At 45.9% G+C, this 16,797-nt stretch overlaps 1 protein-coding gene across 1 annotated transcript in view; it reads left to right on the forward strand.

Annotated features, from left to right (window-relative positions):
- MMS22L (MMS22 like, DNA repair protein) overlaps positions 1-16,797 on the forward strand; it is a 147,779-nt gene that overhangs the window by 31,983 nt on the left and 98,999 nt on the right. The window contains exons 7-11 of the mRNA XM_075340108.1: positions 3,749-3,879; positions 6,634-6,747; positions 8,138-8,317; positions 9,829-9,891; positions 10,028-10,147. Coding sequence (XP_075196223.1) covers positions 3,749-3,879; positions 6,634-6,747; positions 8,138-8,317; positions 9,829-9,891; positions 10,028-10,147 — 608 coding nt within the window. The remainder of the gene's footprint in view (positions 1-3,748; positions 3,880-6,633; positions 6,748-8,137; positions 8,318-9,828; positions 9,892-10,027; positions 10,148-16,797) is intronic.

Consider the following 16,797-nt stretch of genomic DNA (forward strand, 5'->3'; position numbering starts at 1 on the left):
GCAGCTGTCAGAAGCCGGCTCCCAGTCTAGTTCCCCTCACTCCCGATCACATGACTCCAATGCCCGCCCCTAAACATCCAGTGACAGGATCCTGCAAAATAACAGATGCGTTTGCATGCGTTTTTTGCTGTAAAAGCAGGATCCGCTTTTGCAGCAAAAAAACCTTCCTGACGCATGTTAAATAAACGTAGTGTGAAACCAGCCTTACACATGTAGCCTTACTCTGGTATCCGTCTGGCCTCTGTTCAATTGTGTCCTTTTTAGAAGTGCACAAAACTGTGGATGACCACATTTTTAAGAACCACTGAAAATGCAGATAACTCTGGGTCATTGCAAAGAATGAGTCCAAGGGGACCCCCTCTGCCTCATTATGGGGGGAATGTTCTGTCTGAATCGCGTATTTCAGAAATTTACACTTAAGCGCTCAGAATAGAGCACAGGATAAATGTGAACCAAGCCTTACTGCAATCTTTGGGAGGAAGGACAAATAAATTATTTTTTACGCCGTTCAGTATAAGTGAGAAGGTGGCTTTATTGTTCGAGTCGGTGCAATTACAGCAGCATCGAATTTATAGCTAGATGTATATACTGTGTATGTGTGTATGTGTATGTATGTGTATATATACGTGTGTGTGTGTGTGTGTGTATATATATATATATATATATATATATATATATATATATATATATATATATATATATATATATATATATATATATATATATATATATATATATATATATATATATATATATATATATATATATATATATGAGAGAGAATTTATAGAAGTATGTGTGTGTATGATAATAGCCAAACATTAAAGAAAAAAATCTTTAGTATTTGGCTATTATCACAGACAAACAAAAGTTTGTTTTTATTTTCTTATACAAAAAGTCATATGAGGGCTTGTTTTTTTGTGTGATTTTAAGTTTTTATTGGTGCCATTTTAAGGCACAATGTTTTTTGATTTGCTCTCTATTCCAGTATTTAGGACATTAAAAAAAACAAACCCTGAAGTTTTGTTTTATTTTATGGCATTCACCATGTGGTAAAATTAATAAGACAGCTTTATTCTTCGGGTCAGTACAATTACAGTAATACCACATGTATGTTTTGTTTTTTTTATGTTTTGCTTACTTTACACCATAAAAACAATTTTATAGAAAAAAATAATTGTTTTTGCATTGCCATATTATAAGAGCTGTTGCTTTTTTTTTTTATTTATGGATGGAGCTGAGTGGGGGCTTGCAGGAGATGATTTTCAGCAATCGTTTTTTTGTTTTTTCTTGTTTTTACATTTGACTTTTTGATTGAGCTTCATTCCACTTTTTTTCAGCGGGATAATGAAACAGCAGTTTTTAAAGTTTTCTAGAGCGGGTCGTTCTTAACTCTGCGATACCAAATATGTACCTCTTATTTGTCTTTTATATAAAATATATGTTTTTATTAGTATAATATTGTTGGGGTTTTGATTTTTTTTTTTTTTTTTCTATTTTTTATAGATTTGTACAATACTTTTAAACTTTTTTTTTTTTTTGTAAAATGTGTGTGTATTTTTTTATATATAATATATATCTAGTCCCAGGATGAGAGATCAACTCTCCCTACCCTGATCTCTGATCTAATGCTCTGCGATGCTTTGATATTGCAGGGCATCAGATGAGTGGCTGGCACACAGGCAGGAGGCGTGCCAGATCCTGCTCAAGGTGGACCCCTACAAGTCCCCATAGAGCGCTTCTGCACAATGTGATCATAATCGCGTTGTTCCACGCGTTGATGATCTCGATGGCGCCATACATGTACAGTGGCTCGCGGGAATGCATCTCCCATGGTGCCATACATGTACAGGGGATGCCATGAAGGGATTAGAGGGGTTAGCTGGACGGAATAAAAATGTTAACCCCTTCACGACCGGCCGATTTTTCGCTTTCCGTTTTTTTTTTTTTCGACATACTTTTTCTGAGAGACGTAACTTTTTTATTTTTCAGTCAATATGGTCATGTGAGGGCTCATTTTTTGCGGAACGAGCTGTAGTTTTAAATGAAACCATCAGTTTTACCATATAGTGTACTAGAAAACGGCAAAAAAATTCCAAATGCAGAAAAATTGCAAAAAAAGTGCGATAGCACTATTGTTTTTGAGATATTTTATTCACTGTGTTCACTATATGGTAAAACTGATGTGTGGGTGTGATGCCTCAGGTGAGTGCGAGTTCGTAGACACCAAACATGTATAGGTTTACTTTTATATAAGGGGTTAAAAAAAAATCGGAAGTTTGTCCGAAAAAGGTGGTGCACGTTTTACACCATATTCCGTGACCCGTAGTGTTCTCATTTTTTGGGATCTTTGGCTCAGTGATGGCTTATTTTTTGCATCTCGAGCTGACGTCTTTAACGGTACCATTTTTGCGCAGATGCTACGTTTTGATGGCCTCTTATTGCATTTTTGCGCAAAAGTTGTGGCGACAAAAAAACGTCATTTTGGCGTTTGGAATTTTTTTGCCGCTACGCCGTATACTGATCAGATTAATTGATTTTATATTTTGATAGATCGGGCGTTTCTGAACACGGCGATACCAAATGTGTGTGTATTTTTTATTTTTTTAACCCTTTAATTTTCAATGAGACGACTGGGGGGTGAACTTTTAGGTTTTTTTGTTTTTAATTTTTTAAAACTTTTTTTTTTATTTTTTTTTATTTTACTAGTCCCCCTAGGCGGCTATTGCGATCAGCAGTCCGATCGCTCTGCACTATCTGCTGATCACAGCTACATAGCTGTAAACAGCAGATACGCTCACTTTCCTTTTCACTGTGCCGCGGGCACAGCGAAAGTGAAATCAATTCATGTGTAGTACAGGAGTCATCACATGACCCTGTGCTACCATGACCACTACCCGAAGTCACGTGATCGCGTCACGTGACTTCCGGTATCGGGCGCTAAGTAAAAGTTTACCGCGATCGCGCTTATAATGGCGCTGTCACATATTGACAGCGCCATATAAGGGGCTAAACGGCACGAGCAGATAACGATTCTGCTCGTGCCTAGCAGGCACACATCTCAGCTGTGAAAATCAGCTGAGATGTGCGCCGATCGCAGCATGCTGCGGCTAGCAGACCGCGGGCAGTAACATGACCGCTAGGACATAATTTTACGGCCCGCGGTCGTTAAGGGGTTAATATTGGCTTGGAGTAGTAATAAATAAGTTAACTTCCCTACGGGCACCCATCTGCATCCAGCATCAGCCACTACGCGGTCTGCACTAGCACAAGGAGATGAGACGTAACCGTTCCACCAACACAGGACTGCCCTGGTCTGTGATTTAGTGCCTCCCTAATCTAATCTTTTTTTTTTAAAGTGACTCTGTCAGCACAGAATGAAGCTTCAAACCAAGCACAGGCGCTAGTGCATCATGGCGCACCCAATCGTTTATACACACCTTCCCACCTGCCTGTTTTCCCTCCTCATCCTCCACCCCTTCACTTTTGTAATTGACAGCTCTGGCTTTATAGAGACAGAAGGGCAGAGATGGATGAAATAAGTGGATGGGAAGGTGTATGTAAATTCTGTTCTCTGTCATGATGCACAGAGCACTTCTCATTTATTTTGTGCAGAGTCTCTTTAAAAGGAGAGACGTATAGAGAAATCTTCTGTTTCTCAGCTGCAGACCGTTATTACCTTAGTGCAGAACAGTCACCGTTTTCTTGCACCTCTTTAATGTTTGATTTTTTTCTTTTTCATACGTAGGACAAATTGTTTATGCCCATCAATATATCAATCTGATTGGAGAAAACTTAACAAATGTGAGCTTGTTAGAGGACCACTGTGAAAGCCTCCTGTGCAGTCTCATTGCTCTGGCAGCGACTAAATATTCTAAGGTACTTCATTATTGGCTGTCTTCCTACTTTTTAGCACCTCGCAGCACAGATGTTTGTGTCAAGGTAAATGATAAAACACACACACCACACTGTACAAATTGTGTAATCATTAAAGGTGATGTGCAGAAAAAAGTTACCGTATTTTTAGGACTATAAGACGCACCGGACCATAAGACGCACCCTGGTTTTAGAGGAGGAAAATAGGGGAAAAAAAAAACTTTAAGCAAAAAATGTGGTCTTGATGCCGCAAAGCATTCAACTGTTGGCGGCTCTGTGCACCGGACATGATCATCAAGGGGTGCTTCTTGCGGACCTCAGGCACATAGACCCTCCCATGATCGCAACCAATGCAGTCAGCGCTCTACTGCAGCTGAATGCACTGCACCGTTGTCGTAAAGTATTCAACTGCAGTAAATCATGATGGCAGCCTGAAGCAGCTGAGGGCATTGCGGGAACAAAGAACGGGTGAGAATATATATATATATATTTTTTTTTTTTTTTTTTTGTGGGAACCTCCCCCGAGTATAAGCTGGGGAGGGGGGGGGAGAGGGCGTTTTAAGCATAAAAAAATGGGCTGAAAAACCCGGCTTATACTAGAGTTTATATGGTACCCTGCCTCACATGCGCCTGCTCCGCTTCACTCAGGAGCGAGATCTGAGAGGCAGAGTCTTGGAGACAGGGAGGGCTTGAAATTACCTAATATACGCCCTATAAGATGACACCTGGCCTATAAGACGACCCCCAACTTTGGAGAAGATTTTCAGTGGTTAAAAAGTCGTCTTATACGCCGGAAAATATGGTATGTAATGTTATCTCAGAACAGGAAAAGTTTTTTTAAAGGAATCTAAATGTTTAACTTATTATTATTTCAAGATCTATTTAAGGATAGGTCATCAATATAAAAGTCCTAGACAACCCCTTATTAATAAGATCTGTCACCAGATTTCACAATACAAAGACTATGCAATTTTTTAGGAATCGTAGACCCAATGAGGCCGGTCTAGTTACCTTTTAAAAGAAATGAGCATTTTAATATATGTCATGGACACTTTGACAAAGGATTTTTAATGCCTTTTTGCATAGATCTTCAAAGTAAGTACACCATCTAGATTAGGTGTAAAATCTACTTAATGTATGTAGGTCATGGTATGAAGTCTGGTGACTGATCTACTTTAAATACACGTCCTGTTGCTTATCTTTCTAGTAGTGCAATACTTATAAGAAAGTGATAAGGATTGTGATTCCAAGCCTAAGGTGTGCTTCACACATAGCGAGATCGCTACCGAAATCGCTGCTACGTCACGGTTTTGGTGACGCAACAGTGACCATTAGCGATCTCGCTGTGTGTGACACTGAGCAGCGATCTGGCCCCTGCTGTGAGATCGCTGCTCGTTACACACAGCCCTGGTTCGTTTTCTTCAAAGGGGCTCTCCCGCTGTGACGCACACATCGCTGTGTGTGACAGCGAGAGAGCGACGAAATGAAGCGAGCAGGGAGCAGGAGCCGGCATCTGGCAGCTGCGGTGAGCTGTAACCAAGATAAACATCGGGTAACCAAGGGAAGCCCTTTCCCTGGTTACCCGATATTTACCTTCGTTACCAGCCTCCGCCGCTCTCGCTGCCAGTGCCGGCTCCCTGCTCTCTGCACATGTAGCTGCAGTACACATCGGGTTAATTAACCCGATGTGTACTGTAGCTAGGAGAGCAAGGAGCCAGCGCTAAGCAGTGTGCGCGGCTCCCTGCTCTCTGCACATGTAGCTGCAGTACACATCGGGTTAATTAACCCGATGTGTACTGTAGCTAGGAGAGCAAGGAGCCAGCGCTAAGCAGTGTGCGCGGCTCCCTGCTCTCTGCACATGTAGCGACGTTATGATCGCTGCTGCGTCGCTGTGTTTGACAGCTAAGCAGCGATCATAACAGCGACTTACAAGGTCGCTGTTACATCACAGAAAATGGTGACGTAACAGCGACGTCGCTGTCGCTATGTGTGAACCCAGCATAAGGGGTACTTCTCACATAGCGAGATTGTTAGTGAGATCGCTACTGAGTCACAGGTTTTGTGACGCACCAGTGACCTCATCAGCGATCTCGCTGTGTGTGACACTAAGCAGCAACCTGGCCCCTGCTGTGAAATCGCTGATCGTTACCCTGTTCTGGTTAATTTTTTGGTTGTCGGGCTCCTTACCCAACGACCTCGTTCGCGACTCACCTAGGCGTGCATCTTCGTTGTTTTCCGCGCCCTCTCTGTTCCGATTGGTGATCGCTACTGTGTTCGGATTGGCTGCTTCCATCCCCTGTTCTGGCTTGAAGATCGCAGTACATTTCAGAGGGCTGAAGTCACTTGTCCTGGACCGCGTGTGGCAGCAGATCGTAATATAGTCCATTCTACATCGGGACTGTGGGATGGACAAGGATGGAAACACTATTATGTGCCTTCTCTAAAGGCAAGGCCGCCCAGTCACAACGCAGGTGCGACCACCAATCAGAGCAGAGTGGGCACGGAAAAGGAAATTTAGATGTACGCCTATGTTACTAATCAAGATTTGAATCGTGCTATGTGACAGGGTCCCAGCGACCGCCGATATTGTTGCTGCGTCGTTGGGAAGATTTGACTGTTTGACAGCTCACTAGCGACACTGTAGCGACGTACCAGCGATCCTGACCAGGTCGTATCGTGGTCGGAATCGCTGGTACGTCGTTTAGTGAGGCGGTACCCTAAATCTAAAGTCTGTAACATTGTTTGCTTTCCTATCAGGTTCGCCCTTCTGAAGCTCTGAGCAGTCATATTTACTCTTGTCCTTGTATTAAGGAGATGTGGACTTTACTTATTCAACTTCTTGATCATAGAGGCAAAGGCTCTTCATCAGAGGTGAGCAGGAGAGTCAGACGTCTGCTCGTATTTTCATCCTAATACAGCACTGCACCAAGTCTGTTCCCCTTCAGTTATATTGTGGTGATGTGCTTCAGAAAAGCTCACTTTTTGTTGATTTATTAGTGTTTTTGTCTTTTTTTTTTTTTTTTTTTTTCTTTTTCTTTTTCATTTTGCACCTAAGGCTACTTTCACACATCCGGTTTGAGCCCTGCGGCTCAATCCGGCTGTGAAAACTATGCAACGGATGCGGTGAAAACACCGCATCCTTTGCATAAGTTTTTACATGCGGCCGGTCCGGTTTTTTCCGGTTGCGGCATGCTACTGAGCATGCGCAGTGGAAAATACCGCATGCGGCGACCGGATGCGGTTTTTTCCGCATCGCGCCGCATCCGGCCTCCATAGGGATGCATTGAAAAATGCGCCGCAGCGGCCGGATGCGGCGCGATGCGGTGTTTTTTGCCGGAGCAAAAAACGTTGCAGGGTACGTTCGATCCGGCCGCCGCATCGGCTACATCTGCCGCATGCGGCAAAAACCGGACCGAACGCAAGCCCCTGCGGCACAATGCGGCACTAATGTAAGTCAATGCAAAAAAAAACCGCAATCGGCGTTGCAAAAGCCGGTTGCGGTTTTTCTGCAGAACGCCGTATTGTGCCGCAGAGCAAAAATCCGGATGTGTGAAAGTACCCTAATTCATTTTTCCATTTGTGCCTTTTTGCAGTCTTATACGTGTTCATGTTTGCTTGTTTTCTAATAAATAAATATATTAAATTTATTTTTTTTTTTTTCTTCAGTTCACCATTGTGGTGGAGGTTATGTTTGCTTTTGCCTGATTCACCATTTGCGAGTCAGTCACGGTACTTGGTATAAACATACTCCCTCTCCCTTGGAGTGATATCATTCATACCATGAATTTGACCAATATCTGCAACATATTGCGAAAGCTGTGACTTTTTCCTCTAAAAAAATGACTTAAGACAGGAAAAAGTCCCCAAAATTTTTTTTAACTTTGTGCAAACCATGTATACTGTTTTGGTAAATTTGGTGTGTAATACATCATGGAATACAGGATAAAAGATTAAAAGAGCCCTATCTGTGTATGGTACAGCACAGGCCAGGGTGAATCTAATCCCCTCTACAAAGCTGGGATAGCACAACCTGTGTCTTTTCACCATACAGTCTTGCTGTTTTGGGTTGTATGTTCCTTTGAATAAAGTTAACAAAAGTTTTTATTAAATATGTTCACTAAAATAATTACACTCGTACAACAACATGACCGTAGGAAAACAGATGGGGGGTTAACAAGGGAGTCCTAATTATGCCCATGTACACTGCAGTTTATGAGACAGCCCATGATTTATTTACATGTATATTTTATTTTTATTTTAGAGTTTCTGGCCATTAATAAGTACTATATTGAGGCATTTACTCCATGGATCTAGTGACCCCGCTGCACACCCCATTTTTAGTGTGGTACAGTGTAAAGATCCTCTGGGATTCTGCTGGTGGTTAATTTCACATCTGTCACAGTTATATCTACTAGATCGCAATGGCATTGCAGAGAAAAATGTGAGTGTTTTTTTTTATTTTGTTTGGGTTTTTTTCACTTTTGACCAGTTTGTAAACGCTTGCCTATTTTTATTGCATTCTAAGAAAAAGACTGATCGCACCTCCAATCTTTCTAATGTGCACAGCTGCAAACTGAATATGAAACATGTTAACAAAAGGAGACAGTTGCACTCTGTAGTGCTAAGATATGTGGAACAATGAATATAGGAATATAGGCATGCATTACTACTATGAAAAACATGTAAGGCTCTGTTCACACTAGAAAAAGGATTTTTCTCAAGAAATCTCTTGAGTCTGAAAGATTAGCGCACGTGCGGTCAAAAAACGCTCCGAAAACCGCATGCGTTTTTGGTGCGTTTTTGTCCGTGTTTTTCCACTATCTTTGGCAAAAAAACGAAGGTACAAGCAGAAAAGAAGTGACATGCACATTCTTTTTCTCAACAAATTCTGCAGAAAGAATGTTCTTGAGAAAAAAACGCAGTGTGCACACAGCTATTTTTTTTTTTTTCCATAAGTTTTGGTGGGGAATGTCTGCAGAAAGGTTACAACCATTTTCTCAAGAAATTTCTGCATCAAAAACGCAAAAAAAGCGGGTAAAAATGCAGTGTGTGAACAAGGCCTAAAAATTAAGATACTTGGCACACAGAATTGGCCAGAATTTGTGAGCCCAACAGCCAGCGGCAAGAATATCTAATTTTTGATGGGTCCCTATCAAACTAATACCTCTGTTTTGGTTTTAATTGCCTTCAGCCTCAGGCACTTTTAGTTCTCAACAAAACTGAGGTCACCTTGTTACTGGCTGTTGGGCCCACATAAAATCTTGGCAATTTTGTGTGCTCAGTATCTTAATTTTTACATGTTTTTTTCATAACAGTAATGCAGGTCTATATTTCCTTATTCATTATTCCACATATCTAAGCACTGCAGTGTGCAACGGTCTGTTTTTATTCTTGGTAATCGATGTGAGAATTGGACTTTTGTTGCATCTGGTGAGATGCTGTGGGTGGGTGTCTGAGTGGTTTTCAGCACCAAATCCTGAACAATGGCAGAAACCTTAATGAATATTATCCATTTGTTAAAGGGTTTATCCAAGAATTGTTTTTACCAGGCAGATAGCTGATCACTACCTGCATGTTCTGCCTGGAATCGATCTGGTGGTCACATATCGATCCTGCTAGCAATTTTCGGGATCTACTGACCTCGCGTCTACAGAGTAGAGTCTTCTCTTTCGCTCCTCTCTGTAGACAGGGTGTCTCTGCTGATGTCCTGCAGGCATCCCACTGCCTAATGGCTGGTAACCATCTGTCAATCAGCATGACGTCAGAAGTGACACCCCTTCAAGAGAGCGAAAGAGGAAAACTTGCCCTGTCAATGAATGTCTATAATGATGGAACCAAATACAGAATACTTGCAATTTGGTGGCAGGCTCTCATTGATGCTTAATGGACAGTAAGTAATATTTGGAGTTTTATAAATTAAAATTGCATATTTTTTGCTACTTTTTTCATCAGATTGAAATAACATCAAATTGGAAGTTTGTGGAAGACCTTTTAAAGAAGTCCAGTGATATGCAGGTGTGCTATGGCCTACTAAAGCGGGTTATGACACGGATTGTATTCCTAGTCAGCATTCCTTTATTTTTTGGCTACCATTATTGTTAAGAATTGTGATTAGTTGGAATAATAATTGTATTGTGTTCATACTTTACAGTCCGGGATCCTGGAGGACCAACTGCGGATGCATCTCCAGTGCTGCTTGTCCTTGTGTGACCTCTGGGAGCCAAATCTAACAGTGGCCACGGTACTGTGGGAGTATTACAGCAAAAATTTGGTGAGAAGTAGGAACTGCAAATATTTTATCAAAATAGATGGAAAACTGCATAAAGTATATGGTTTATTTAGTCATGTGAAAATGTACTTTACACACTTAGGTAACAAAACCACAGACCCCCCAAAAACAAAAAAAAAACAAAGTTCAGAGCTGTCCGGGAGTTGGCCTGTCATGTCTTTTGCTAACCAGTTTGTTACTAAGAGGATAGTTTTTTTAAGGCAAAATTTCATTTAATTTTTATGTTTTTTTTGCTAATTATTGATGAAAAATTAGCATTTGCGGTTTTTTTTTAATTTTTTTTTTTATCATCACCACAAAAGTAATTATTTTATTTCTTCATCGTTCCTTATGGGAGACCCAGACCATGGGTGTATAGCTTCTGCCTCCGGAGGACACACAAAGTACTACACTGAAACGTGTAGCTCCTCCCTCCTAGCATATACACCCCCTGGTAGCCAGTCCTAGCCAGTTCAATGCTTTGTGTTCAGGAGGTCACACACACACATGCATTCTCTGATTTTTGATTTTTGATTTTTTGGATTTCAAAGATTTGGAAGAAAAGCGGGTCCAATCTGGACTCCCGGCATGTCCCTTCTCACCCCACTGTGTCGGCGGTGCTGTTAAGGTTGACTTTACAAGGCTGGAGCCTTCACATGCCGCGCTCCTTCACCATCCCCTGGGGCTCTGGCTGAAGTGGGAGCCAACTCGGTTCTCACTGCTTTGCAGGAGACCGGTCTCCATCCGCAGCCCTGTTCAGGATCCTGTCGGACGGAGCATTTAACCCCCCCCCAGGGACCTGGCACCTGCGTCTCAAAAGCTAAGTATGAGACGTTTTTACCACTGAAAGTGGTCTTTCCAGGGTCCCTTGTACTTTATTTATTGGGGGGAGTGTGTTATATGTCTGGGGTAACATTTCCGGCCGGTTCTCCAGTTTTCACTGGAGAACCGCGCCGATGGTGCCTGCACGCTGGCCGCATGTTTAAATCTAGGCCCCGGCTTCGCCTGAGGCCTAGTTTCGGTTTCACTCCCTCTGCATGTCAGTCATGCAGAGGGACAGTGTGGCTCCGCCCAGCGGCTGTTCAGCACAGGGAGCGGACACTCCTCACTGAGGAAGGATTCCCTCCCCTGTATACCTCATTTGCCCGCTCTCAGTAAGCCCCGCCCCCTCGCCTGCGCTCCGGTCGCCATTTTCTCAGCATTCTCAGTGTCTGCATAGGCACAGAGATACCTCATTGTGACAAGTGGGGGCCAGGGCTGGGGGACTGGAGGGCACAGAGATGTATGTTAAACGGTCTTGCAGCCACAACCTCCAGTTGTGCAGCTGCTTATATTCTCTGTTTTTATACTCTGCTGGGGGTCATTCTGGAGATGCATTCCCTCACAGAGCCCCCACCTCTGCAGCATGTCTCACATCAGAGCAAGGCTGCAAGGCTGTTCTTAATATGCTGCATGTAGACTCGTACTGCCTGTACTGAGCACATAAACACAGTGGTCCCTCAGCCTGGAGGCTCGTCAGTGGTCCTCCAGCTGCTCCGGGGGTGCTGAGCATGCATTAGCCCCCTTCTCAGGGCGCTTCTGCTGCTACGGCTCGCTCAGCAAGCTCTTAGAGGTCTCTTCATCTGGTTTTCAGACCCCGTCCTCCTAAAATGGAGACGCAGGGTCCCCTGTCCTTACCCGTCCCGCAGCTCTGATTCACGAGCTGACTCACTGGACGAGGAGGATGTCTTTACTGGGGGCTCGGACGCTACTTAATGTACCATTGATCTGTCCGAAGGTGACGCAGATGCTAATGATTTGATTGCGTCCATTATATTTGTACTGGACCTCAATCCGCCTGAATCAGGGGAGTATCCCTCTCTGGCAGAAAAGGCGTCAGTATACCTTAAGAGAACAAGGAGTGTGTGCCTTAACCACTCCAGTTTTCAGCCCACTGTGACCAAGCCCAGAGCCTGTCCTGACAGACGCTCCCAATGCGTGGTTCTGATGACTGTTTCCTCCTTCCACCAGAGGTGGTCAAGGAGTGGGCTCATTCACCAAGGGAGGTCCCTCCGGTGTCTAGTATTTCAGCCCGGATAGTTGTATCAGTGGCTGACGGCACCTCTCTAAGGATCCCACTGTACATTAATTCTGTACATTAATTCTGTACTGGACCTCAATCCGCCAGTATCAGAGGAGCGAACTTCTCTGGCAACAGGCCACCAGTTTACCTTGCCTAAGAGAATAAGGAGTGTGTTCCTTCACCACTCCAGTTTTCAGGCCACTGTGACCAAGCTCAGGGTCTGCTCTGGCAAACGCTTCCCAAAGCGTGGTTCTGATGACAGTTTTCCCCTTCCACCAGCGGTGGTCAAGGAGTGGGCTCATTCACCAAAGGTGGTCCCTCCGGTGTTTAGACTCTCAGCCCGGACGTTGTATCAGTGGCTGATGGCTCTTCACTTACGGTTTTGCTGTCCGCAAGTTTGTCCTTCTGGCCAAATCTGTATGGAGGCGGCAGGGGCCTCGTTCTCCCCATTTGCAGCAGTGCGGCTTTCAAAGCCATCTCTGCTTCTCTAGAGGAAATGCATTCCCTCATAGGGACTCTTTGCCCGAAATGGTTGCCTTAACTTCCAGACTTCAGTCTTTTCATCCTGTACCATGTCTGCCATGCTGGAGGCTCTCACCGCACTGCGGTGGCCTCGGCTAATTTTCTCGCTATCCGCAGGCTCCTGTGGCTTCGGAAGTGGACGGCGGATGCTTCTAAAGAAGTTCCTTGCTGGGCTCCCTTTTGCTGGGACCAGACTGTTCGGGAACAACTGGATGAAATTATTAAGGAAGCTCTTGGCGGGAAGAGTTTCTTCCATGCCACAAACCTAAACCAGGAAACCTGTCCAGGGCAGGAATCAGTCGAGGTTTCGTTCTTTTTGTTCCTCCATCTGATCGTTCTCTAAGCCCCTCGGCCTTGCCCACTGGCTCAGCCAAGGATCGTAAACACAAATGGCGCGCGAGAAGACCGCAGGACATGCTGCCACTAAGTCAGCCTCCTCCTGACTATCTGGCCACGCCAGCAACGTCCTTGGTCGGTGGCAGGCTCTCCCACTTGGCGACGTATGATTTTAACACGTCTCCGATCAGTGGGTGCGAGATACCATCTCCCACGGCTACAGGATAGCCGCCAAACAGATTTTTTCTGTCAACTCCCCTCTGCTCCAAGGCCGCCGCCTTCTCACAGGCTGTGACATTCTTGCAGGCCACTGGGGTAATTGTACCGGTTCCCGTCTGGGAACGGTTCTGAGATTTCTGCTTAAATCTATTCCTAGTACCCGAGGGGGGCGGTGCCTTCCGACCTGGATCTCAAGCTTCTCAAGCATGTTCAGGTGCGGCAGTTTCGCATAGAGTCTCTGCGATCAATCACTGACCCAAGGAGATTCCCTAGCATCCATCGACATCAGAGATGCCTATCTGCATATGCCAATCGCAGTTTCACACCAGCGTTGGCTACGTTTTGCAATCAGAGTGGTCCAATTCGTGGCTCTTCCCTTTGGGTTAGCCACGGCCCCTCGAGTATTCTCAAGGTCGGGGCAGCTGTGATTGCGGTCCTGCACCTCTAGGGGTTGGCAGTGATCTTTTTGTCCAGGACAGCCTTCTGCTCTGGGTTTCATCCAGTGCAGACTGTTAGCGGAGTGCCTCGCTCACTCTCGCCACTCTAACCAATTCGGGTGGTTTGTCATTCTGTCCAAGTCCACTCTGACTTCGACCCAGAAGTTCACAGACCCAGGGACGCAATTCGAGACTCTGTCGGCACTTGTGAATCTGCCCTTAGTCAAACAGCAGTTCCTCCGCTGGCGGTCGACGTCGTTCCATCAGGCACCTAATACAGGTGCTGGATCAGATGGTGGTGTCAATGGAAGCAATTCCCTTGCCCAGTTCCATCTGCGTCCTCTACGGCTGGATGTTTTTCCGCTGTCGGAACAAGCGGACTTCCTCCTTCCTCGGGTCGGTGGCTTTGCCACAGACCAGGGGCTCATTTCAATGGTGGCATCGTCCCCTCTGTCTCAGGGACGCTCCTTTTTGGCTCCATCCCGGGTGATCCTCACCAAGATGCTAGTCTATCCGGCTGGGGAGCAGTATATCTCCACCATGGAGCGCAGGGCACTTGGACTCTGTCCGAATCAGCCCTCTGGATCAATGTGCTGGAAATCAGAGCTGTGTTTCTAGCTCTCTAAGCTTTTCACCATCGGTTGGCGGCCAGACACATTCGAGTCCAGTCAGACAACGCTACAGCGTTGCCTACATCAACCTCCAGGGCGGGGCACTCAGCCGCCTGGCAATGTTGGAGGTTCATCGCATTCTTCAGTGGACGGAGGACTCCTAGTCCACCATATCCGCAGCCCACATCCCAGACGTGGAAAACTGGGAGGCAGATTGTTCTGCCGTCAAACCGTGGCTCTACGATCCTCAGGTTTTTGCGGCAGACGCACTGGTTCAAGTTTGGTCCCAGCTTCGTCTGTCTTACGTGTTTCACCCTCTAGTTCTTGCCCAGAGTCCTGCGCAAGATCAGAAAGGAGGGCCGTCGGGTCATTCTCATTACTCCAGACTGACCCAGGCAAGCTTGGTACCCTGACCTGCTCCGTCTGTCCGTAGAGGTGCCATAGCATCTCCCGGACTGTCCAGACCTTCTCTCACGAGGTCCGTCCTTCCGCCAGAACCTACGGCTCTCAGTTTGACGGCGTGGCGTTTGAGTCATGGATCTTGACGACTTTTGGTATCCCTCCTGAAGTCATCTCCACTATGACTCGAGCTCGGAAGTATCCTTTGGCCTTTTGGCCTTGCCGACCCTCCTGTCCCTTCTACAGTCCGGCCTGCCGCTAGGACTATCCCTCAATTCCTTAAGGGACAGGTCTCGGCTCTGTCGGTGTCGTGCCAGCGGCGTATCGCCCAGCTGGCCCAGGTGCGCTCCTTCATGCAGGGCGCATCTCACATCATTCCGCCTTACCGGCGGCTCTTGGAGCCCTGGGACCTTAATTCGGTCCCCACAGCTTCCGGAAACCCCCCTTTGAGCCTCTTAGGGAGGTTGCTTTGTTTAGTCTTTCACAGAAAGTGGTCTTTCTAGTGGCCATGACTTCCCTCAAGGGAGTCTCTGTTTTGGCTGCACTCTCTTCGGAGTCCTCCCTTCATCAAGACAAGGTGGTTCTCCGTCCGACTCCGGACTTTCTCCCTAAGGTGGTTGCTGCCACCTTAATTTTCCCTGCCTTCCTTTTGTCCGGCTCCTGTTCATCGCTTTGAAAGGGCGTTGCATACTCTGGATCTGGTGCGGGCGCTCCGGGTCTATGTGTTTCGCACCGCTGTTCTTAGGCGGTGCACCTTTCTTTTGTGCTGACCGCTGGTCAGCGTAAGGGCCTTTCGGCATTTAAGCCGACCCTGGCTCGTTGGTTTAGGTCGGTCTTTTTCCCAATACCTACCAGTGTACTCAAGTGCCTCTCCCGCCGGGGATCAAGGCACACTTGACCAGAGCTGTCGGTGCCTCTTAGGTTTTCAGGCACAGGCTATGGCTCAGCAGGTCTGTCAGACTGCCACTTGGACTAGTCTGTATACCTTTTCGTAGCACTACCACGTGCATGCTCTTGCTTCGGCAGATGCGAGCTTGGGCAGACGCATCCTTCAGGCGGCTGTCGCCCATTTGTGAAGTTAGGTTTCGCCTACTTCTCAGTTTTTCTGTTTATTCCCACCCATGGACTGCTTTAGAACGTCCCATGGTCTGGGTCTCCCATAAGGAACGATGAAGAAAAAGAGAATTTTGTTACTTACCGTAAATTCTTTTTCTTATAGTTCCGACATGGGAGACCCAGCACCCTCCCTGTTGCCTGTTGGCAGTTTTTTGTTCCGTGTGTTTCACCGGCTGTTGTTAGTAGACAGAGTTCCGGTCTTTCCGAGTTTTACTCTATCTCTACTTATGGGTGGATGTCCTCCTTCAGCTTTTGCACTAAACTGGCTAGGACTGGCTACCAGGGGGTGTATATGCTAGGAGGGAGGAGCTACACGTTTGAGTGTAGTACTTTGTGTGTCCTCCGGAGGCAGAAGCTATACACCCATGGTCTGGGTCTCCCATGTCGGAACTATAAGAAAAAGAATTTACGGTAAGTAACAAAATTCTCTTTATCCTGGACATAATTTTTTTTTTTCTTTGTCGCTCCATTGGGAGACCCAGACAATTGGGGTCTATAGCTTCTGCCTCCGGAGGCCACACAAAGTATTACACTTAAAAGTGTAAAGCCCCTCCCCTTCTGCCTATACACCCCCCGTGCATCACGGGCTCCTCAGTTTTTATGCTTTGTGCGAAGGAGGCACACATGCACGCATAGCTCCACATCTTAGTCAGCAGCAGCTGCTGACTATGTCGGATGGAAGAAAAGAGGGCCCATAACAGGGCCCCCAGCATGCTCCCTTCTCACCCCACTCTGGTCGGCGGTGCTGTTAAGGTTGAGGTACCCATTGCGGGTACATAGGCAGGAGCCACATGCTGTTTTCCTTCCCCATCCCTTAATGGGCTCTGGGTGAAGTGGGATCCTAATCGGTCTCAAGGCACTGGGACCGTGCTCCCTCCGCAGCCCCTGGGGAATCTGCTGGACAGGAGCCGGGTATCGTCAGGGACAAGGCCCTGCTACTGTGAGGTACTC

This window comes from Anomaloglossus baeobatrachus, chromosome 3, assembly GCF_048569485.1.
Source record: "Anomaloglossus baeobatrachus isolate aAnoBae1 chromosome 3, aAnoBae1.hap1, whole genome shotgun sequence".
In the NCBI taxonomy this organism is placed as follows: domain Eukaryota; kingdom Metazoa; phylum Chordata; class Amphibia; order Anura; family Aromobatidae; genus Anomaloglossus; species Anomaloglossus baeobatrachus.